A 24,031-nucleotide genomic window follows, 5' to 3' on the forward strand; every position below is an offset into this window, starting at 1 on the left:
TAATGATCATCAGGACTGAATTAACCATGCAACTGGCTTCTTACTTTTCAGTGTTTTCCGGGTTTTGCTGGATAAAAGCCGAAGGTGAGGATGGTAGAGCATAGCACTGGTAATCACCCATTGTGGCTAGAGATAGAACGAGTGCACTGACGATCTGTGTGTGGGTCATAGCTTGCGTTGAAGAATAACGGTGACAGCGAGACAAACACAGGTTCGTCATATAAAATCAACGCACTCCACGACATGCGCGCACATTAATATTCCCTCGTTTATTTCAACCAAATGACTCAGTCACGCATAAATATCACCCGACAGTCACACATTACAAGACTACACCTCACCACACGCAACACAATTAGATGTATAAATATATATATTGATAATAATAACTTACAATAATAATTCAACCGTGAAGGTGGCATGCAGAAGAAGATCGAAGCTATGGCCCGGCTGGCCGGCGGCGATGACCACCGTGGCTGGCTGGCTGGTCCGCGGCCGGCGCGCGGCGGCGGAGGCGGTCAGTCGTCGCGGCAGGCGGAGCTCTTGGGCTTGACGATGAACTTCATCTGGCCCATGGTGCAGTGGATGCCGCCGCGCTCGCCGCAGACGAAGTAGTGCGGCTTGCGCTTCTTGAGCACGAACTCGTAGCCCTGCCCGGCGCCCTGCATCACGTTCGCCACCAGCCTCGCCGCCTTCAGGTTGCACGACTGGTAGTCCGCCGCGCTCCTCATCATGTACACGCTGTGCGCGTGCACCGTCGCGTTCGGCGGGTCGTACATGAACACTGCACCCAATTCATTCCATTCGTGTATCCAATTCAGTTTCACCGTGTTATATCTTACATTTGATTTGTCCTATAATGATAAGCAAAAAAGAGATACGTAGCGAAAAAGAGCATTGAAATTTTATTTTTTATTAAATAAATATTTTTAGCAAGTAATTTTATTACTAAACCACCAAGCAAAATTTTTTAAAAACTGAACTTTTTGACCACACCAGTGTTTCGTGACGCTAGCATGGCCAAAAGGTTCATATGGTAGAAATATTTTCTCTGGAGGTTTAGTAATAAAATTATTTATTAAAAATGTTTAAAAATAAAAAAATTCATTTCGGGGGTACCAAGGGAGTCGTTTTGGAAGAAGGGGCCCTTCTTGATGACCCAGTCGGTGTAGTTGTACCCCCACGTCCACCGCGCCGCGTCGCCGACGATGAACCGCTCGGCGCGCGTCGCCTCCGGCACCAGCACCAGCATCGCCACCGCCACGGCCGCCGCCGCCGCTACCAACTTTGCACTGCTCCTCCCCTCCATCTCAACTAAAAATTTCTCAACCTAGCTAGTTTAACCAACAAATTCTCGATTCTAACTTTGGCCTGTGATGAGCAATGACATGGCGAGGTCGAGAAGCAGGGGGCCGGTATAAATAGCAGCAGCCAGCTGCTTAGCTTAGCTTAGCTTTGCGCGCGTAATGATGGCGCAAAGTTGACCACACCCAGTTTAAACCTGGGCGAAACATCGAAAAGAAAAATCATACTATGTAATGGCTGATGTGCCATGCCGTGGATCCTGCATCACACGATCGATCAGGGCTGCAGGATGGTCCCGGTTGGGACGTAGTTTTCAGTTAAAGCAGCACTTGAGCTCGCGTTCTGGATTGGGTCACCGATCAAGTGCCCCATTAGCGAGCGTGCTTAGTGGCGGTGTGTGAAAATTTGGGGGGGCCTGGGGTTGGTGAGCAACTGACCATGCACGCACGCCCGGGGTGGTCTCTCTCTCTCTAGCCTCTAGTCGCTTCCATTAACTTTGCAGAGGTGTTCCCATAGTGAGAGCCATTAGCCATGATTTTCTTTCTTTCTTTTTTAGTTCCCCTATCTATCTCCTTTCGTTGATTAGCTAGCTAGCCGCCATGGCAGCATGATTACTGTAGAGGATTAGGGCGGTGATGCGAGATGATTGATTAAGCAGGCGTGTGTACGTTAATTAAACAACAGTTTGTGTACAATATACACGCCTGCTTCATGATCACGTCATGCTGATATATATATGCAGTCGAGAGCTCGAGTGGATGCTAGCGTCGATCGAGTAAGCATTATGTTGATTATTACCGGTCGATCGACCATGGATTACGCAGTGGTTCTTCGAGTCTCTCTGACCACGTCAAGCACTCGATAGAGCTGTATTTGCCAGCAACTACACGTAATTCATTCTAAGGTGGTTAGTAAGGTCAGCTTGTGGTCAGGTATGGCCTAAACTTGTCGGAAAAATCGCTTAGCTTACACTACTTTTAATGTGCCTAGCTTGCTGAGTGCTTTTGGCTTTGGGATGCAGACACAGATTTCGTCTGTAATGCGTGCACGCCGCAGCATGTATCAAGCCGAAATTCAACGAAAGATCTTGCTTGCAGATGGCTCTACAGGGACTGTTCATGCACATGCACATGATCCATCGGTTTCTCCCAGGTATGTGCGTAACAGCGTGTATGCGTCATCGATACCAAAAGGCGTAGCAGCGAATCATGAGCGTGCTGTGTTGGCATGTGATGTGAGGCAGGTTCAGGTTCAGGTTCAGAGTGGTGTCTTCAGATTTCTACTATACTGTATACTCCTACTGCTACTACTACAAATGCTACTGTTGATTGGTGCCCACTGACCAGTACGTAGCTTTGAAGACAAGATTAAAAGATGAGCGGCTTAATGATCGTGAACTCATGGTGTACGTTAGTTCGACTGTTCTCTCGGGACCGGCCATTCTGAAAGTTGTGGCACAGAGTATACGCAAGCTACAACAGGGTGGGCTGGGTATTTTTCTTGGCTTAAGTGGATGGATGATGTCCATATGGAGGATGATTTGGGATGCAATGAGTGTTGGCCTATTGGCTTTAACAAATGGACCGTCCAAATTCCTAAGCGATATATTTCATATAAAAATTTCTATATAAAAGTACTTACCTGATTTTATAATGTAAGACTTTAACTTTGTAGTAATTAATCCAATCGTTTATATTCTCACATAGCTAAGACAATATCAAAAATAATAAAAATATCTTTGAAAAACCACTCATAATAGGCCACCGATCAACTGCCCCATTAAAACAGGGAAATGTCAGATAAAATTCTTTTAAGTTGCCAAAATAGAACAGGCACGTGAACTTCCCACCGAAACAGCGATTATTCTCTTATTACTGGCGCGTGACGCTCACGCCACCCCCAGGCACTCACGGAGTCACGGGAGAAGGCTAAACAAACAAACAAAAAAAATCCCAAGAAAATGTCACAAGGACCGACCTCATATGCCAATTGCCATAGGGAAACTAGTCACTGCCGTTTCGCAACAAGCAGATGTGGCAGACAATTAGACAAAAGGCAAGACGCACTCGAAGAATATCAGAAAAACAGGTGAGAGAAGCCACGCACAAAAGGTGTCAATTGTCAGGTTGAGCGCACAACAGTCCAAGGCGAAAGGAAATTACTGTCCAGTTCAATGTCTCAGCTTTAGCTTAACGTTGAGGCGCACAGTTACTTTTGTAGTAATGCAAAAAAAGACAAAAGGCTATTATCCTCTCCCCCCACTATTTTTCCTTGTATCTAGATAGGTAGTCGGCGTTTTTGTTGCGCAGACTCCCTTGTTATACCCTGCAAAAGGAAACACATCATTTAATGTGAGTATATATTAACAAAATTAAAGAGTGGAAACGGTGCCGCTTTGTATAGTTTGGACCTTTTTCACGGTTCCAGTATGTATCCCAGATTAAGCTACCAAAAGTTCTGCCGGGGGAAGGAAACTATGGATCACTTGCTCTCCTACAGGAGAGAAAAAAAACAGCCATTAGCACCTTTGCATGATCAGTGCTGAATACCTGGATCGGATATTAAAGAAGAAAAAGGAAAAAAAATGTTCCATGGGAATTACTTCGTTGTTTTTGTCCGATTTTCCAGAAGGTTGGAACATCCTTGCAAATGCCTTCCTCTCCTGATCCCTTCTGTCAGCAACCTTTAATCATTTCCGGATAAAGTTAGTAACAATCAGCATTTATCAAGATTTTAGGTTCATACGAATAACAGACTGACCTTCTTCTTTGCAGCAGCTAGCTCCCGTTTAATTCCTCCTAAGGGTGGTTAAAAAATCTATCAAATACTCAACTGCAACTATACAGAAGTGTTGCTAGTGAATACAAAAAATAAGACAAACCATCGCTTGGTTCCAGCTCTAATGCATGCTTGAAGCTCTCCACTGCTGCATCAATGTCATTGAGTGCAATGTGTGCCTGCAAATGGCATGTATACGATATGAGTTACACATAAACAATAAGATGATGATCATAAAATACAAGTGTTTTGCGCATCGCATTGGGTAAAATGTCGATAGTTTCACCTAGCGCTAGGTGTAAGGGTAACAAATACTTTCACATCACACCAGGGTAAAGAAAATTAAGATTTACTTTGCACCAACCCAAGCATCTCTGATCTACTAGGTTTGCATCTGACAAGCATCTCACTGGCATCAACATGCCCATGTGGACGACTCACCTACAGGTGGGCCATACTCATCAAGATGTGAACCAAGTCAATTTTGAAGCAGTTGGGCTGGTATAAAGAGAAACATATTTCGCTCCACCCTGGTGCAAATTGAAGGTATTTTCTCACCCTACTGCAAACTGAAACTAACTTACAAAATATAAGGATTTCTTCCAGGTACATGGCAAAAATATTTATATTTTGGAATGGAGGGAGTAATAATGGCTGCCAATGCCAAAATGCAATTTACTTTTTCTTATTATAGTTGTTGGAACAATATCTGAAGACAAGCAAATGAACAGCCAGAATCTCAACCGAACGGTAACATGAATATGACATTTCTAGTAATTCAATTAACAAAGCTATAGCATCACAAACAAAGGTACATGAGCATGCAGAAGAATAAATTTTAGAGAGAGAAAAAAGCATCAAGAAATATGTGAAACCATTATACTGCAGGTCAATACCAACCTGTCCTTGTCGAAAAAATGCCTTAGCATTGCCCTCACTTTCACGCAGTGCAAAATCAGCATCTAGCAGAGCACCCTTCAAATCTCCCAACTTCAACTTGCATGCCTGAGCAAGATATATCAGTTTCAGGAAACAAGATAGTCCACTGTTTCAATTTAAGTTGCACTTTATTGTCCCTAGGACAAAATATAACTATTACAGATTGCTGAGCAGGTCACAGAAATAGGAAATATCGATGAAGATATACTAGTGGAATAACAAAATGACACAGGTGATAAAAAAACACGGTTCATGCAAGGTAGATGAAGTGATGAACAACCAAACACAAATTTGAAGGTAGCTAAGTAGCATGCGGAAAGATACTCTTGCAGAGTAGGTAGGATTTTGCAGTGATGAATTCGGAATGATTCAAGTTTAGATGAGACCCCCATAGTCCCAACTCCCAATGATCTAAAATCATATTAAAGCTAATGGTCAAAAAATAAAAGACAAGGTATTCCTCTGCTTTGCAGTTAATTATGTGTATGTATTCAAAGACGGACTCAGGAAGGCAACCTAGACAAAAGCAACAAGCAATCAGATCATGAAAATAAAAAGGTTATTGAATACATGAGGCATGTATTGTTCTGCCTAATCTGGGCCATACCCATGCACTATTCTAAATGTTTTGCTAGCCACTAGAAGCCCATAACCATGCAGAAGCAGTATGGCAGAGGTAGTCATGATTACATAATAGAATGTTCATCCACTAAAGAGTAATTAGAATAGCCAATGCAACTTACAGAGCTATTTGTGAGTATAATCGATTTGGTCTTCCGCAGTGCTGAGCTTTTCTCTGCATTAACATGTTTATCACACTTTTAACTGCTATGTAACATGTTTTATGTTCAGTACATATCATGCGACAGAAACAAAAAACATTGAACAGTTGTAGTAAAAACAGTATAATTACCTTCATCTATATCTTCTTTCTCCCAGCAAACGTCCAAATAACGCAGTGCTTTCCTGTACTTTCTCAAAGCTGCCTTGTAATCCTGTTTCTGTAAAGAACATGAGCACTAACTTCAGCTTCAGGGAATCAGATAATGAAATATTAAATTGTGTCTATGTAATTACCTAGATTAGGTCAGAACTTAAAATGGACAATCCCTACTAGGAACACAAGGCGTGGTACCAGTTGAATATGCCATGCGATGTGCATGCAAGATGAACAATGAAGTAAAACCAATTTTATTGATTCATTTACATAGTTAGCAATCTAGATAAGCATCGTATCAACGGAATTATATTGTAGGAGAAAAGCTAAAATGAAACCCTGGAAGCCTGGATAATTTTTCATGGGAAGATCAGTACTGAGACAGCAGAGAAAAACAGGGTTTATTTTAAAGTGTCCTGTATCTTCTATTGGTTGATTGAAACCATCTATTTTAAATTAAAAACTTGAAGATGAGACGGCAACATTGGGTACAGGGTCCAGCTCATTGACCTATTGATGATATTTGATTTTAGATGCAAAATAGTTCACCCGTTACACATTTATTAAAACAGCAGTAGGTAGGGCAATAAACCATTCAAAAATCAACTGCATAAGGCTTAAGAACCATGAATTTGTAAATACTAGAACCATAAAACAAGTAGCAAATGACTAAGGGTGTCATGCCCACGATGCTCCAACTTAAGCTAAAAACTAAACATTTAAAGCTAAAACCTAAACATTTAATCCTGGTTAGGATTTGCTGTCGTCAACTGATTTTGCTGATTCAGGTATATTTAGTCAATGAGGGAATATTAATCCAAACAGATCAAAACACTAAATTTGCTTGAAGAGGAAATTACCTTGAAATTGTTATTCCCAAAAGCTTTAGCAGACTCAACAGCATCCATCCACCATGACACCTCCATAGGCTTCTCATCAAGATCATTGGGCCAATCAGGATATGTATCACCGTCCTTGAAGAAGTTCACAACTCCATCATCAGCACCTTCAGGAAGTTCCCCACAATCGACAATTTCAACATCAGAAGTCGGGCGGTCAGCCTCTCCAACAGGAGCATGCTCAACTGAGCGAACCACCCCCATTCCCTTAATTACTCTACCAAAAACTACATGTTTCCCATCCAAATGAGGTGTCCGAGTTGTAGTGATGAAAAACTGAGATCCATTTGTGTCCGGACCAGAATTAGCCATTGATAGCATCCCTTTCCTCTCATGCTTCAAAACAAAATTCTCATCCTCAAACTTCAACCCATAAATTGACTCCCCTCCTGTTCCATCACCAGCAGTTATATCTCCACCTTGTATCATAAAGCCTTTGATAACACGATGGAAGCAAGATCCCTAAAAGAACAGCAATTACCAAACATGGTATCAGAGATTACTGTGAAGATGTGGCTGCAGTTTTCAGTAAAGTATATCCAGTTGTATCAACACAAAGTTTTCATTGTCATCTTTTGTTGTTTTAAAGGCCAAGTTAACAGAGGAAAAATAGAACTGTCCTCTTGTGGTGTTGAACAAAAAAGACAAAGAGGGCAACAAACTAGAAAAGCAACCATCTGCTCGCAGTTGTATAGTAAATATTACTCTTGTGTATGCATCCATTAGATCCATGAACAACAGAAGTTAAGATGAGGTGGAAAATGCCAAGCAGTTATTCAAACAAGAATCATGTCAGCATGTGATGTACTACTCCTGTAACCACTAAAACTTGTACTAGACTAAATGTCAAGATAATGGAAAATACAGTCTAAATGGCTAGCAAAGAATCTTGGTACAGTGTGGTGACTGTCTCTGATTCCATTCTAAAAGGCTATGAGCTTTCTATGCGTACGAAATATTACTTAATACGCATACAAAAACCCTCGTAATGCCTATCTAATAAAAAAAAATCCATGGCATGTGGCTGAGCCACCTGTCAATAAGTAAAACAATGAGGCCTTGTATGTGCTCCATTAAAAAAGGAACGTCTTTACAAGGCGATTTTGCACGAGGCTAATCACTAACCTACAGATGGAATATTTTGATAGTAAAGTACCACAGAAATTGGTGTCCCGTATCCAATTTCTGGATTAGTTTACTGCAAACAGAATTGGGGTTACTCATGTGCCAAAGAACGTTCACGTTATCAAGTCAAGTCACAAGCCCTTCTACCCTTGTCCCAACATATTGTATAAGTCCAATATGTACTACTGCCTTCGCTTACTTTTAATGGGTCGCAGTTGATTGTATTTGCAAATTTTGACCACTAATACTTTTTAAGTTATTCTGTTAGAGTGAATAGACTTCCACCTCAGATTTGACAAACAGTTAAAAAGAATATATTCGCAACTTAGATTTTTTACAGAGCGTACAGTTAATGATACTATTTAAATATTTACTCCTTGCGAGTTTATTGGAAAGAAAAATAGAGTAGAAAGTTTGGTAAAAGTAATGGAGTGACTACATCATCGTCTGTTCTAACATATCGATTTACCAACACTGTAGTAACGATAACAAATCTGTCAAATTTTAACAGAAATAATTGTGAGTTTCCACAGGAATATGACAAACCACAAAAGTTAGCACAGGTGGTAGTTGATAGGCTAATATCTGCGACGTGCAGATACAAGGAAGCCAAAATGGAGGGGCCCTTTAACAGTCCGAACATGCTGTACCAGTGCATAGAGTTTATTTCATATCAAAGGACATGATTTGACATCACAGCATGAATACCATCCAGGAAAATATCGACATATAAGAAATGGGCTTCGTAAGTAAGACCATTAAAACATCAAGACTAACCATCCATAAGACAAAAGACCATACTAACAATGGCAGGATGCAGCTGCTGGTAAATACGCTAAATGATCATTAGGGGAAAAAATCAATGGCACAAAGGCCGCCGAACCTTCTCAGGAGGTAATCTCTTTACTGACACTGATTTACGGTAGTGTAAACTAACCCAAATCTTTCAGATTACATTTCTGTGAAATCCGCATCAAAATCCTAAGAATTAACGATCGCCCAAACTGAAAAAAAAAAACGGCAGTTCTCTGCCTCTGATCAAACGCCTAAACACCTACTGGTTGCGGTGAGCGGTCAATCGCACCAAAAAACACAGACGTTTGCTAAACATTGCGCACGGTACTACCACTCAAATCCAGATGCTAAGAAGCTCCACCCAACAACACCAACGCCCCTAAACCCGCACGGCGAAAGCACCCCGAAGGGCCTACCAAACGGGACCAAACCAAATCACAGGGACGAGACGCCAAGCACGCACCTCGGCGGCGATACCCTCCCCCCATCGCATCCGTACTACTACTACTCTCACCTTGAAGTGGAGCGGCTTGCCGGTGACGGGGCCGACGCCCTTCTCCCCGGTGCAGAGCGCGCGGAAGTTCTCCGCCGTCCGCGGCACCACCGACGCGTAGAGCTCTATCACGATCCTCCCCTCAATCTCGCCGCCGATGCCGACGTCCATGAAGCACCTCGGGTTCTTCACCTCCGCCACCGCCGCCGCCGCGACGGCCGGTTCCGCGGCCTCGCCTCCTCCGCCCTCCATTGCGACCCGCGAGAGCCTCGGGGACTGCAACCCTAGACCTAGTGGAGCTTCTCGAGGCGAGGCGGCGCGGTGGTGGACTGGACGGAGTCCGTCGGCGAAGGCTGCGTGTGGGGCAGTGGGGGTGGGTGCCGTCTGGCCGTCTGGGGTTTTGTGGGTAAAATGGGTTTATAGGGGGAGGCCGGCCCGTCGGTGAGGTGGGGAGTCGCTCTGTGGTTTAACCGACAGGTGGGCCTGCCCTGGTGTCCTTTATTACTTGTGATTCACAATAATTCAGGTTATTTGCTGTTTCTGTAATAAGATTCGGCGATGTCACTGGCTTTTGTACTTGAGAGCCTTTCAGGAACGAAAAATAGAGAAATAAAAAAAACATATGATTCTAATAAGAATAATAAGAATGTAACTACAAAACAGAGTATTGTAAAATACAGGAAAAACATAGAAATGACCGTTTAATTGGACCACAGGAAAAACACATGAATTTGAGGAGAAAGATAGACTCAAAGGATTTTTTCCATGAGGTTCAACCTCTTGTTAAATTTTCTCTAAAACTTGTATAGGAAGATGCATTCCATAGGAATTTCATAGGATTTCTTAGGATTCATTCCTTTGATTCAAAGGGCTTTGTGGTAAAAATTCCTATAGAAATGAAATCCTCTAAAATTCCTATGAAATTCCTTTGAATCAAGAGAAAATCTAAAAAATGCCATTGACAAACGTCTAAGTCTAAGAAATGTCATTGACGAATACAAGTTCTAAGAAATGCAATTATACAAACGAATTTGTCTGAGAAATGTCATCGCCGTTAGGGTTCCGTCCGTTTCTACCGTTAAATACACTGTTCATGCTATAGCACTTAACGGAAAATTTGGACGAAACCCTAACAGCGATGGCATTTCTCAAACAAATTCGTTTGTACAATGGTATTTCTTAGAACTCGTATTCGTCGATGACATTTCTTAGAATTAAGTGTTTGTCAATGACATTTGTCATATTTTCTCTTGAATCAAAGGGGGCCTGAAACTCGAAAGCGATTTTAGGGCACGTACCAAGTGCTCTCGTTGTCGTTTCTATCGTTGCATGCTCGCTAACATGGAAGAGAGAGGATAAGAAAGAAAAATGGTTGTTTTGCATGGAGTCAGCAAAACATCGACTCTTGATGCATAAAACGAGGAGACCAACAAAAAATCTGCTTTGTATGTGTGTTGACTCTAATCAGAGGCGTTGATCAAATGGAATGTGAACGGGGAATTAATTAGCCTGTAATTATGAAGAGTCAGTTTGAAAGAATTTTCTTCGTATGAGGAGTTTTTTCTGCTGACGTGGCTTAAGATAGAGCCTTGAATATGCCCTTATGCCTGCATACCGGAGCAAACATGCAAATGAGGTATTTTAAGGAAATTCGAATATAAGAGCACCTGTATTTTGAGGTGTAAGTAGTAGGTTATTGCTAGATATTTTCTTCGTTTCAAATACAACTTCATCCTTATAGTTCAAAAGACGGAATTACTTTGAAATGGAGAGAGTAAGAGCACGTGAAAGCATTTAAATTAGCATACTACAAGAATTGCCATATTGGACTTTATGGCGACGCAGATGAGAGAGATTGTTATTGTTAGGGGGTGTTTAGTTGGTGAAATAAAAATATTTACGTGTCACATCAGACGTTTGACCGGATGTCGGAAGGCGTTTTCGAATAAGAATGAAAAATGAATTTTACGGCTGGCATGGAAATCGCGAGATGAATCTTTTGAGCCTAATTAATCCATCATTAGCGCATGTGGGTTACTGTAACACTTATGGCTAATCATGTACTAATTAGGCTCAAAAAATCCGTCTCACAATTTCTCACATAACCGTGTAATTAATTTTTCGATTTATCTATATTTAATACTCTATTTAAATATCCAAATATTTGATGTGATATTTCTGGGTAAAAATTTTTGGACTAAACAGGGCCTTAGAAGAAAAAAAGTTGACGCTAACTTTTTTATAATTATCGTCATTTTTAAACAATAACACGGTTTTCTAAATCTTTCACTGGGACTTTCTGTTAAAATATATAAAAACAAATAAACATTACTTTTATTAACATACATTTTATGACTCGGACATTTTAAAAATATTAATAATATAAAATTTAAAAGTTCAATCGTAATCTTATTCAAACCGAAATGAGTTAGGTAGGTAAAGAGAGGATAGACATGCTGCACACCTGTACCAAGACATATTTGTGATCATAACTACTTTATAACACTGTAATTTTTTTACCAAGTTCATCTGGAAAATTGTATGGTGTAGATCTCCCGTTGTATGATGTAACTATTAACATTGAATACTGATGATGTACTAATTTTTAGAGTTAGCTATTAGCAATATTTATTAAACTTGCTCTGATATGGCAATGAACTTAACCCTTAACTGTTCTTAGTAGTAAGATGTATTAAGATGTGACAAGTGACAACTTGTTTATAAATTTATACTAGTTGTCAATACATCTTCTATTTTTCAATCAGCTGTCACAAATCGTAAAACAATATCAAGATAACTCTAAAAAAATTACTCCTATCAAACTCCACGGAGACGACATATCCATAGTTTGACTTAAACAACACGTAAACTATTTTGTATTTATAGTTCGATACAAAATAAATAATAACTAGGTTTTTTAATGTAAAGAAATAAACATAGAAATAATAGTTAATTGTAAAACCCAGAGATAGTATCAAATTACACTGAGACTTCTCAATCCCCTGGCTACCTGTGGATGGTATTGCACATTATCATAAGTATTTATGATATGGAACATTTTAATCCCGTGGAGATTTTGTGGCCCTAGAAAGGCAATCTCATGTTTTAAGGCCAAGTATATTTTATTTTCTATTGAAGCTCACATATGCTATGCCTTCTCAAATCATAATTTTTGCAGGACAGATAAAAGAGAATCAGTTTATCATGAACATAAATACGATACCAACTTATTTCATCTATCAACATATCATTTGTTTCAAATAGTTAGAACTAACATATTTTATTTTAATAAGTATCAAATTTATATTCACTCTGTACTAAAATAGTTATTTTTCACCGATCCCACACGTACCAATGAAAATCATTAGTCCACTGTACACATACCCACGTTCGAAGCCGCAATTGAGCGGTATACCACTTACACTTTCGTCCTCGCTTCGTGTAAAAGGGTTAACTCGGAGATATCATGGTTAGAGCATCAATGCTTATAGTCAGGTCCTTACACACCTAAACTTTTAAGGTGGTACTAAACCATCACCATCCACTTTTGGATTAATAACCGTCAAATTCACACTACTAACAGGCTTCAAACAGGTTAGGTATTACATTGAGTCACTATGCAATTATCCTCTGTTTTGCTTTATTTAGTTCTAATGCATATGTTTCCTACTTTATGAGGCTTCAATGTAGTAATAATTTAAAATAAATTGATTCTAGAATAAAAAAATATAACTATGATATTATTTTTTGAGGCAGAGGGAGTAGATATCCCTGGAAGAGCTAGTTTTTTAAGCTTGTGTGGTAGTACAACGGTAGTATTGTGCTCATAGGAGTAGATACGAAACCAAGTTTATCTATTTGGTCGTTTTATCTGGCTAAACAGTTATTCGCTAATTACGTGGTCGGAGGGGAACCTATATTTCCCTCTCTCGCTTTGGCAAGGTTTTTCTTGCCCTAGCTGATGATTGTTTCGCTTTTTTTAAGGGAAAAAACAAAATAATATATTTAAAAATACAATATAACCATATATATATATATTCTTAGCGATATCAAAACAAGTGTTAAAATATAAAATATGATAAAAGAATCATAAAATATCTAAATTAAAAATTAAAATTTTAAGTTTTAGCTTATGAACTGAAGAAAAAAAAAGAGTGGTCAGTTCTTTCTTACCGTCTACAAACGGCAACCCTTCCTAGAAAAGGCTAATTAACAGTCTAGCCGAGGATCCAAATGTGTACCGGAAGAATTTTTGGTGATCTGAAATCACAGATTTATACTTGCACTATCTATCAGAAAAAGCTGGCGCGAGAATCGATCGGTCGATCCCTCAGAAGGCACTGTACACACTGACCCGGCCCATGTGTCTGTGGAACAATCAATCCACGCATTCATGACTCGTGACACCGGTCGGTCGCCTTCCTCCCTCGTATCAGCCGTGCACAACGGCGCGCCACACTTCGACCCACCTATGCATGCCAATGGGTCGGGTGGACATGGAGTGAGCAAATCCGTATATGATATGATACCCGTTCTTTTCATATAATTTATGTTTGATAGAAGTAACGGGTTGAACTTCATATCGGTATGAGTATATCCGGTGAGTACCTAAATGGATTCCACATAATTAATATTTATATATACAAGTAATTAAAAACAAATTTAATAAATTGTTAAATTTTCACAAATGATTTAAAAGAACCATACAAACTATCAGCAAGCTAACAAATTTTTTTCAAAGTCCAAGATTTTAATAGAATTAATGAAAAATAGATATAAGAGATAGATAAAAATTAACACCTACCTAAACATGACATTAGTTAACTTATGGTAAAATATAAAATCCAACACCATCAACTTAATTTCAATGGTTGTTTAGATCCAGGGACTTTTTTTTTGTCCTTTGTCACATCGGATGTTTGAACTTTAATCAGGAGTATTAAATATAAACTGATAACAAAACTAAGTGCATAAATAAATGCTATTTCACTAGACAAATTTTTAAAAACTAATTAATCCACAATTAGCACATAGTTAATGTAGCATCATATTCGCTAATCATGGACTAATTAGACTCAATAGATTAGTCTCGTGAAATAGTCCAGGGTATAGAGTGTGTCTTATTAATATTCTATATTTAATACTTCTAATTAATGTCAAAAATTCAATATAACAGTGACTTAAAAAAAATTTAGAGGATCCAAACCGACCTAGCAAGTTCAACAGTATAGCCAACTACTAGCTTCAATTCATTAATAGTCAATCTAATAGCCAATTTATTCAATAGTTACTTACAAATTATTAGTATATGGTCCCACATGTCATATAGACACTCTGTCTTAGAGTCCGTGTGCAGCTGGTTATAAATTAGTAGTCCACATCTATTCTCTCTTTTTATCTTTTTAAAATATATTTATAGCTGACGTATAACCTGTTTTGTACATGCTTTTAGAGTTGCGAAAGAACTTGCTAACAAAAAAATTTCATAAGCATGGCCAACGGATCTAGTACCAACAGATACCTAAGCCCGTGCACAAAATTAGACGCACCGGCCGCTCTCCTGGGTCCCGCTCCCTCACGTTCACCACCCCTCTGGCTCCAGAACCGTCTACAGTTCATGCGGGCCCCACAGTCATCAAAAACCTCCGTGGGCCGTGGTCCTGCCTCCCCCCCCACACTTCCTCCGCCGCTCTCGGGCCTCGGCGCGTGGCAACTGGCAGTGCCAGCAACCGTAAACACAATGGCGGGCTTGCTACACGAGGGAGCGGCGGGCCCCCCGCCACCACGGATCGGACGGCGTGATTTGGCCTCACCTCGCGCGAGTTGCGGCGTCGCTGCCGCTGCCTCCCCCCTTTTCCGCCGCTCGTGCGACCATACACACTCACCCACCCACCCTGCTCGCTCGTTTTTGCTGGCACATGTAGCGCTCCCCGTGCATTCGCTGTCCTGTCACCCTGGAGATCGATCGGTCGATGGGGGCACCTCCATTGACCAGATCCGCGCATGGTTCATGGAGTGTTGAAACGAGCTGAGACCATGAGCATTTGTTGCAAGTACGTGATGAATCCGGAGGTGTACTGGCACCAGCCGTGGCCGTCAATTATTGGGGGGTAGTTTGGATTCGGCTCGTCCGGATTGGTGAGATGCAGTCAAAATGGGGACAGCCGAGCACAATCATGGCGCCCTGGGACATCGGCGCTACTGCAGCTTTTTTTGCAGCCTTGTGGATGCTGCTGCTGCAGCAGAACAAAAGGAGTCTCCCTCCTCGATGGACCGGATCGCATATTTTCTTTTTCCAGGTGTACAACCAACGTACGAACGGGTTAGGATGACGTTCTCGCAAGGACGTACGGCTCCGTGCGTAGTACAGAAACGGTGGCCCGTGGCCATGTGAGGGAGATGACGACCGGAGCAGTTCGGCCGACGCGCGGCCACACCCCCACCCGCCCGCCCGCCACAAACACTGGGTACACGCGTTTGCGCCGTCCGGGGGAGAGACCAAATACCAAAAAAAAAAATCATGCCGCCAATCACATCGCTCGCCCGTGCGTGTACCGGCGCGGCTGCACCGCACGGGGCGTGTCACGGCGACACGGCGCGAGCACGCGTGCCTCTGCGGTTTTGGCGCGGGCGGTGGGGGTGGGGGCGGGGGCGGGGGCGGGGGCGTGACTCGTGAAGTCGTGAGGCGCGTGACCGCGGCGTGGTGAAGCTGGCGTGATCCGGTGGCACACACGCGCACCGGCCTCACGGTCACGGTCACGGGGACGGGGACGGGGACTTTCACGCTGTAAAAGGAAACCAACGTTGGCCCAATACAATGTAAATGGGCTATATTTTTTGTGAGTACCGTGTGGAGGCAGATCGATGCTAAAAAAAAGCCCAACAACTAGTTTTCTGGTGCCCAACTGCTAATTTCACTACTCCAGGAAGGCCTAGTCTGCTAATCCTACCTCAAAAGTTCATATAGTACTAGCAGGCTAGCCGCAGCTGCCCTTGCCAACTTCAAGCCTTATTCTGCGGAACGGACTCTGCGGCAAATTGTGTCGTTCCATATGACAACATGCCCCTTCGTGTACCAGGTATCTCTATAGCTATTAGTGGCATTCACAGCGCACCCGTATGATGAGGACCACTCAGCAAATTGGTGAGGCAGCTCTCATTTGAGCTTGTGTCCTCATCACGCTCCTCATGCCTTGCATAGGACATGTGTGCCCTAGTACGGTTGAGGCTACTTGAGATGGAGCCATGATCCCCGCCCATTCGTGTGGTTTGTTGGAGGCAAATTGATAAGGCAACAGGTGTAGAGCATTGAGAGGGTAAATCCGAAGGAAAGAGTGATAGTTGCTAGGAGAAAAGGTAGTGGCAACTATAACAACATGATGGAGGAGCATTCAGGGACAAGATTGAAGAGTGATACCTAACCAGCACTTGGTTACACCGAGGACACCATAAGTGGAAGCACCAAAGATCTCTCTAGCATCGCCATTACATTTGCTTCATCGGCACCGTGAGGTGGGTGGTGGAGAGCACATCAACGATGGTATCAACTTGGGCCACTCTTGACTAGAAGTTTCTTGTGCCCATTGCTTCATGATCCGTGCCACCGGTAGGGAGCTCGTTTGTGGCCCACGTACGCTGGTGGGAAGCTCATCATCCTACGAAGGATGGGGCGTCGGAAAGCCTGCAAAGGAAAAAGGGATCAAGCGACTGAGCTTTAGGAGGTTGTGGTCATCACTGTGGGAGTATAGCGAGTGGAAGGGGTCATGGTTATTGATGGGGTAAATCTTGATCCAAAAGAGAGAGCGTGGCGGGAATGAATTAGCTCAGTCAAGAGATTTATTTTGTACTAGTATCTAGTTTGTAGGTTTTTAAGATAAATGTTTGGGTTATACGTAAATCAAAAGAATATGATGGCAAATTCAGCATGTAAGGAGAAATATGTGAAAAGTCGAAGTCACCAATTGAGGCCACTATCCTATAGTGCACGAACTACTTTTACACATCCTACGTACTTCATTCATTATTCTTTAAATCCGATGACTAAAATCATCTTTATAAGATCGGACAACTAGAACGGGCTCCACATCTCTTTACATAGACTTTTCATATATCAGTGACTTTCTAAATTAGAAATTATCTTATTAACTATAGAGTTTCAATATGCTAGAAAATATTTTCTATATATTAGACTTGATATAAAGATAAGTATATAAATGTTTTAATCATAAATATATGCAAAAATGCAATCTATAACTTTCGAATTAAAATTCAATCATAATTTAATCACACTGTTAGAACCGGCAATGTTACCTATATGACAAAGTTTGTAATCAACGCCATACCACAATTGCGCTAAACATAAGATCGATCAAGGCTCTAAACCATTATTATTGGACGTCCAAATGGTCAAATCACTAGATAAATCTCTGGTAAATAGAAATGAGTATAGGGTATTCTAGAAATATGTTGTCATCGCCATGTTTTTATGTGAAATACATAAATTTCTGGATGTGCCAAATGGCACATTATTGTAGAATATTTTTTAAATCATGGAAATGTATGTGTACCTACTGATAATAACAAACTGGAAACACAACTAATAAAAATATTAGTAGTATATATATATATATATATATATATATATATATATATATATATATATAATGAACTCGTGTCATAAATATTCGCCAGGTATTAAATGATCCCTTACCATTTGATTTAAATATCTTTTTTGTAATATAAGGAGACACGATGAAATTAGTTTTAAAATTTATAAGAAATATAAACTTTGAATTATATGTTATTTGAGAGTTGCACAATTATTTTATTCCTTTGAAATATACAAACGTCAACAAATTTCATTTACAATAAGAAGACGAAAATTGTATGCGATGGAACTCATGTTTGTATAAAGTGGGTTTTCATTAAATTTAGAGTTCAAAAATTTATGTTAATATTAGGTAATATGAATAAATTATTTAATTATAATTATCCTTGCAATGTGTGAACTTGATATTGTAGTTTTTGTTGTTCTAATGTTTTTGAGACTAATATAAATTTGACCTTCCAAGTTCTGCAATTACCGTCTAAACTTGAAAACTTATAATTTATTACAATATGGTCCAAGCTATAAGTAAATTTGCAAAGTCATAATAGTCACTATACTGGTGGTTTGTTATTATTTTATCAGAGTTTGTTTAAATAATTAAATTAATAAATGTTTTTTGGTTTATATATGATTGCATTTAAAAGAGTCTATAATAGCTTATTTATATTATTAAATTAGGGCCGCGTTCGTCCCCTACCTTAGTTAACTTACCCCTCGTTTTTCACGTGCACGCTACCGAACTGCTAAATAGTGTATTTTTTACAAAATTTTTCTATAAGAAAGTTGTTTTAAAAAATCATATTAATCTATTTTATATTTTTTTAATAATTAATAACTAATTAATCATGTTCTATTACTATGTTTTTCGTGTTGGGATAAGTTAACTTACCTCCATCCATCCAGACGAACGCGACGTTAGCACAAAATCATTACTAACCATGCACTTTGGGTGATGAACTTTTCAATCTGTGGTCTGAGCCTACCTAGCACCTTGGGTGGGTGGTTGAAATTCCAATCCGATCCAGTATATTTTCTGTGTAAATGGTAATTTTAACTGTTTTCGATACTAGCCATGTAAGTGGTTTTTTCAATAAAAAATTTCAACCCTATGTTGTAGTCTATACCAAATATTTAAATTGATAATTTTTGAAAATATATATCATCCTGAGGCCACTCGTATAAGACCTTGTTTGGTTAGTTGGGATTTAATCTCTAAAAGGAATCTATCCCGAGGGGGATTGGGTGAACCCCTCCCGTGTCATCGAATCCCAGTGAGGTTTGAATCCCTAACTTTCCCATAATCACTTTCATAAAAACATCCGTTCGTTTTGGTAGAGATTTATAAAAAGTAGCATGTCGGGATTTTACACATTATCCCACAAGATGACGGGATTTTTTCCACACCACTGATGGAGAGGATTAATTCCTCGGCCAAGACAATAGAAAAATCCAGGGATGGGCCGGGCTAGAATCCCGACTAGGATTAACCGAACAACGATTTTTCTATGGCCAGGATTTATTCCGCGGGAGAGAAATCCACGGAGGCTGTGACCCAATCCCACCTAATCCCCCTGCAACCGAACAAGGCCTAATTGGGTCACATTGTGCATGCACAAGTTCATAACGGCACAATTTTTTAAGTGTTTTTAGGGAATGTCGCATGCGAACATATGTTTATGATTAAAAAGTATATTGTGGATTTATTTAGCCAAGGTGTCGTGGTGTAGTTGGTTATCACGTCAGTCTAACACACTGAAGGTCTCCGGTTCGAACCCGGGCGACGCCATTTTTTAATCCCCAAAATACTTACGTGCGGCTCGTTCATTGTTATCTCCAAAATATTTAATGTAAGAAATCATTAAACTTTTCTCTCCCAAAATATTCAGTATGCGCTTCATTTTTCATCTCCGAAGTATTTAATATGAAATTTTCTCTGCAAAGTATTTAGGGATCTGCCGCCAAAATATTTACGGGCTGTTTCCGAGGACAAAAATCAACGACACATTCCAAGCCCTCGTGCACCGCTCACTATACAACACATGTCTAAATGGCCGGAAATTCAACTGAAAATGGAAAAAAACAGTGAGTGAATCATATTGGGCCATGTATTTATATCATGAGAAAATCTAGCAAATGTCATTGACAAACACTTAATTTTAAGAAATGACATCAACGAGTGTGAGTTCTAAGAATTGCCATCGTATAAACGAATTTGTCTAAAAAATGACATCGCCGTTAGGGTTCCATTAACTTTTTTTCCGTTAAGTGCTATAGTATGAACAATGTTTTTAACAACGCAAATGGACGGAACCCTAACGGTGATGGTATTTCTCAGACAAATTCGTTTGTACGATGACATTTCTTAGAACTCGCGTTCGTCAATGACATTTCTTAGACTAAGACGTTTGTCAATGGTATTTTTTAGATTTTCTCTCATATCATGGTATTACATTGGACCATCCTTATGCTGCGTTCCAAATGGTAAAATGAGAAACATTATTAAGATATGCTTAATTAAATACTAACTATTATAAACTTTAAAAATAAATTTATTTGAGTTTTTAAAGCAATATATATATTTACATGAAATGCATCAATGGAAAAATGTGCTCATGGAAAACGTGGTAACATCTCAAGCCACGTGCTATTTCAAACACAACCTTAAGCTAATATTTTTATTTTACATCATCGGTTTTTAAATATAGTAACATAGTGCTATGATTAAGCATCAACTAATACTACAAATCTAGATCATCCGGTCTAATCGTAGTATATTTTAGGAGTAGAGTAGATAAGATTCTATTGCTAAAATGTTGCATTTCAGCCAGCCTCCCACCTGAACCTAGGGAAAAAAAGAAGAATGCACCGGACAAGCATAACTATAATCAAATATATAATCTATACTCTTAATTGCTTAATTACTTAATCGACGATATTTTATAACACATAATTGCTAATCCTCTAATGGTTTAACGCTGGAATACCCGGGCGGCCGCCCTGGTTGCCCGGGAGGTAAATCAGCCACCAAGCATGTGTATGTTGCCAGCGCAGGTGGAGAACAAACTCGAGTATGGAACAGTGCAACACGGGTGGAGATCGAGCTCGAGCCTCAAAACGACTTGGGCAGAGATTGAGCTTGAAAGGACGCTCAAGCTGTACCTCGCTGACTCCGAACTCAAAGATCCACTGGTGCTAGCTACCCCTTATTACGTTGTGGCATATATGGCGGCGCCGATGCGAGCTGGACCTCTTCTATGAGCCGCTGGTGAAGAGATATGGAGACGAGAGGTTGTCACTTGGCACTGCCTGTGGGCAACTCGTCCAAGGTGTGTAATGTTTTGGAAGAGTATCTTCAACACTGCCTAATTTCTGCCCCCAAAATTTATTTTGAGAAATTAGTCTAGAAAGTAATCTCCAACCATCCTAATACCTAATATCAATTTTATGTTGGTTCTAAGACTAACTCAAAAATGAGTCAGATTTGGAGGGTTTTTTTTTTCAATGTTCCTAATTGCTCCAACCGGTAAAAAGTTTCTCACACTCTTCCTCTGTCCCTTCCGTCGTTAGGCCGCCTTCGTCCGCACCCAACTTCCTTTCCCTCCATCCTTCGACCGCCTCGGCTCGCGCCTAGCTTCCCGTCCTTTGGCCGCCTCTGCCCGCGCCTAGCCTCCTTTCCCTCAGTCACTTGGTGCCTTCATCCCGTTTGTTGTTCGGCTGCCTCTGCCTGCATACTGAAGGGGCCTTCTCCATCCAGGGTGGTGGTGGCGTCATTGTTTAGGGAGCTGCCCTTGTCTAGGTGGTGCACAGTAAGAGAAACGATGACCTGGCCAATCCTGCGCAAACAAGAAAAATATGTCGTGGCTAATCTTGTAAGCCAGTAAAAACAAGCCATTGTGGTCGATCGTGCGTGCGTGCGCATGGAGTGGATAAAAAATCTTGAACCAATGACCAGTACCACCCTGCCTATGTGGCAAACTAAATAATTTTAGAAGTCCAAATATAGAAGCACCGTTGGAGTTGGGGAGGATTTAGGGGATTATTACTTTTTAAACAACTCCAAATATAACAACTTTGGGAATCAATTTTTGGTAATATCTTGGAGGTGCTCTTAACAAAATTTGGTCCAAAAAAAACTGAACTAACTATGCATGGTTCAAATATAAAACTATGGTAAAAAAACACGGCCCTATATATGCAAGTAATTAAAAAATCACCTTATATTTTAAGATAGAGAAATTATGTTGGTTCTTGTGTCGAATATTTGGGTCAATTTCCTTTGCGCCCCTGAATCATGCAATCCCTTCTATGTCCTGGGATCTGTTTGATCCTTTAGATTCCCCCAAGTTTTTCTTTGAATCTCTAACGTGCACAACCTGTTAGTCGATTATCAATTGAGTGTTATTTTTTGAGAAATAGTTTTATAGCCCTTGATATAATAATCTGAGGCACTTGCAATTTGCTATGCGTTTTTTTTCTATTGTGCAACGATGCTACTGGATGACAACTCTAAGAGCAAGTTCAATAGTATAGCCAACTGCTACTTGTAATTCATCTATAGTCATCTAATAGTCAATTTATACAATAGCTATCTATAAAATATATACTACCATGTCTCACCTGTCATATACACATTGTGTCTTAGAGTCTGTGCTACAGCTGGCTACAAATCTATAGCCCACTCCTCGCCTCTCTCCTTATTATATTCTTAAAATATGTTTATATGTTTATAACTGGTTTATAGTCTGCTATTGTACCTGCTTTAATGGTAATTTATTTTTAATTTTTTAGTGGTAGTTTTGCAACAACGATTCAAGCAATAAGGAATATATTACCAAATATGCAATTTTGAATTTCAAAATAGTGAAACTTTGCATAAAAAATTAAAACTTATTTTTGAATGAATATACCGTTTAAAATAAATGGATTTTACCTTTCGCCACTATTTTCTCCTAATGCAAAATATGCCAAATTTGTTTAATATTCAAAACTTTGGTTTTTCATATTCAGTGATTTTTTAAAATATGTATTTTGGCCACTCTAATATCTTAGTATAACTTAAAATTGTCAATTTACCGAGAACGTTTCCCATGTTTTCGAGTAATATATAAACTATGGGCAATATGGACATTTTTTTTAAAAAAACAGTCAACTATTGGTCGATTAATGGAATGGCAGGTGTGGGCATTCGATTTCTTTGGGTCTATCGATTTTCTGAAAGTTCGGTTTCTCTAAAATCAAAATAGAAACCGAGAAAAAAAGATGAAACAAAATTGGTTTGTTTTTATTGGGCATTGGTTTTTACCGAAGAGAGTGAACGGCCCTCAAATCTCCCGCAGTCCACCCGCTTCTCCTGACATCGCACGCTGCATGATATGTTAAATGGGCCCTAAACACGTGAGGCAAGCATTGGTCCGGCTGGGCTACATTGGGCCTCTGCCATATATGAAAAATTTAGATCAGGCCACGTGCAGGATAAAAAGAGGAAGAGATTGCTGTTGAGACCGGTTTTATTCCCTATGCTAATATATTTAGATATATATATAAATTATATATATACAAGGCTATAAAATGTTGCAGTACGAAAAGGAGATAGTAGAAAACTGAACACACAACCGAGGACCGAGGTTCGAGAAAACAAAAAAAAATGACCGATAAATCAAAACCCGATGAAACTGGCATTTCGGTTCGGTTGTGTTTTTTTTTAAAAAAAATATTTTGGTTTCGGCTAAAATTTGCCCACCCTTAGGAATGGGCGTGCTTGGTTTTAATATAGAAACTCGAGTGGTACGAAGAGTATATCCAACCGTGTGTAATTTCTACTCAAATTTTTATTTCTACTCTCAATTTTTTTAGAAAATTAGTATAAAGATACTCTTCAATAACTCTCAATACCTACTCTTAATTTTAATTTTACATCGCTTCTTGTACTGAACCAAAAATAAGCTAGATTTGCAGATCTGTTTAGTCTTCCTCCAACCAGCAAAAAAATTCCTTCCCCTCCGTCCTTGGGCCGGAACAAATATACACGTCGCAGCCGGTACGCAACAAAAGAAAATGGTGGCATTTCTGATACTGTGCAAACAAAAAAAAAACGTGGTATCCGATCCCGTAAACCAATAAAAATAAGTCATCACGGCCGATCACGTGTGCAT

The 24,031-nt window shown here is 40.0% G+C and overlaps 2 protein-coding genes and 1 non-coding gene across 3 annotated transcripts; 1 reads left to right on the forward strand and 2 right to left on the reverse strand.

The window, feature by feature from the left end:
• Window positions 1-202: 202 nt before the first annotated feature.
• LOC102716878 (blue copper protein 1b-like) lies at window positions 203-1,405 on the reverse strand. Its single transcript, XM_006655849.3, has 2 exons — window positions 1,120-1,405; window positions 203-784 (listed from the first exon to the last, which is right to left on the reverse strand). The coding sequence occupies exons 1-2, from the start codon at window positions 1,307-1,309 to the stop codon at window positions 519-521; spliced, it is 456 nt and encodes a 151-aa protein (XP_006655912.2). The 5' UTR covers window positions 1,310-1,405; the 3' UTR covers window positions 203-518.
• A 1,989-nt stretch (window positions 1,406-3,394) lies between these two features.
• Window positions 3,395-9,646, reverse strand: LOC102719401 (peptidyl-prolyl cis-trans isomerase CYP40-like). The gene is made up of 10 exons (XM_006656710.3): window positions 9,293-9,646; window positions 6,820-7,320; window positions 5,936-6,023; window positions 5,766-5,818; window positions 4,984-5,088; window positions 4,187-4,262; window positions 4,066-4,103; window positions 3,908-3,988; window positions 3,716-3,798; window positions 3,395-3,630 (listed from the first exon to the last, which is right to left on the reverse strand). Exons 1-9 carry the CDS (start codon window positions 9,521-9,523, stop codon window positions 3,787-3,789), a joined length of 1,185 nt encoding a protein of 394 aa, XP_006656773.2. The 5' UTR covers window positions 9,524-9,646; the 3' UTR covers window positions 3,395-3,630; window positions 3,716-3,786.
• A 9,945-nt stretch (window positions 9,647-19,591) lies between these two features.
• Window positions 19,592-19,665, forward strand: TRNAV-AAC. Its single transcript has one exon. It is a non-coding gene; the product is annotated as a tRNA-Val (tRNA).
• The last annotated feature ends 4,366 nt before the right edge of the window (window positions 19,666-24,031 follow it).

The sequence above is a fragment of the Oryza brachyantha genome, chromosome 6, assembly GCF_000231095.2.
Source record: "Oryza brachyantha chromosome 6, ObraRS2, whole genome shotgun sequence".
Classification (NCBI taxonomy): Eukaryota; Viridiplantae; Streptophyta; class Magnoliopsida; order Poales; family Poaceae; genus Oryza; species Oryza brachyantha.

What these genes read in the sequence shown, in the direction of transcription:
- LOC102716878 (XM_006655849.3), bottom strand. Translation starts at nt 1,309, where the DNA reads ATGGAGGGGAGGAGCAGTGCAAAGTTGGTAGCGGCGGCGGCGGCCGTG. An exon ending in CTTCCAAAACGACTCCCTTG is followed by an intron (nt 785 to 1,119) that starts GTACCCCCGAAA and finishes AATTGGGTGCAG; the next exon opens with TGTTCATGTACGACCCGCCG.
- LOC102719401 (XM_006656710.3), bottom strand. Translation starts at nt 9,523, where the DNA reads ATGGAGGGCGGAGGAGGCGAGGCCGCGGAACCGGCCGTCGCGGCGGCG. An exon ending in GCAAGCCGCTCCACTTCAAG is followed by an intron (nt 7,321 to 9,292) that starts GTGAGAGTAGTA and finishes CTGTTCTTTTAG; the next exon opens with GGATCTTGCTTCCATCGTGT. An exon ending in TTATACTCACAAATAGCTCT is followed by an intron (nt 5,089 to 5,765) that starts GTAAGTTGCATT and finishes TATCTTGCTCAG; the next exon opens with GCATGCAAGTTGAAGTTGGG.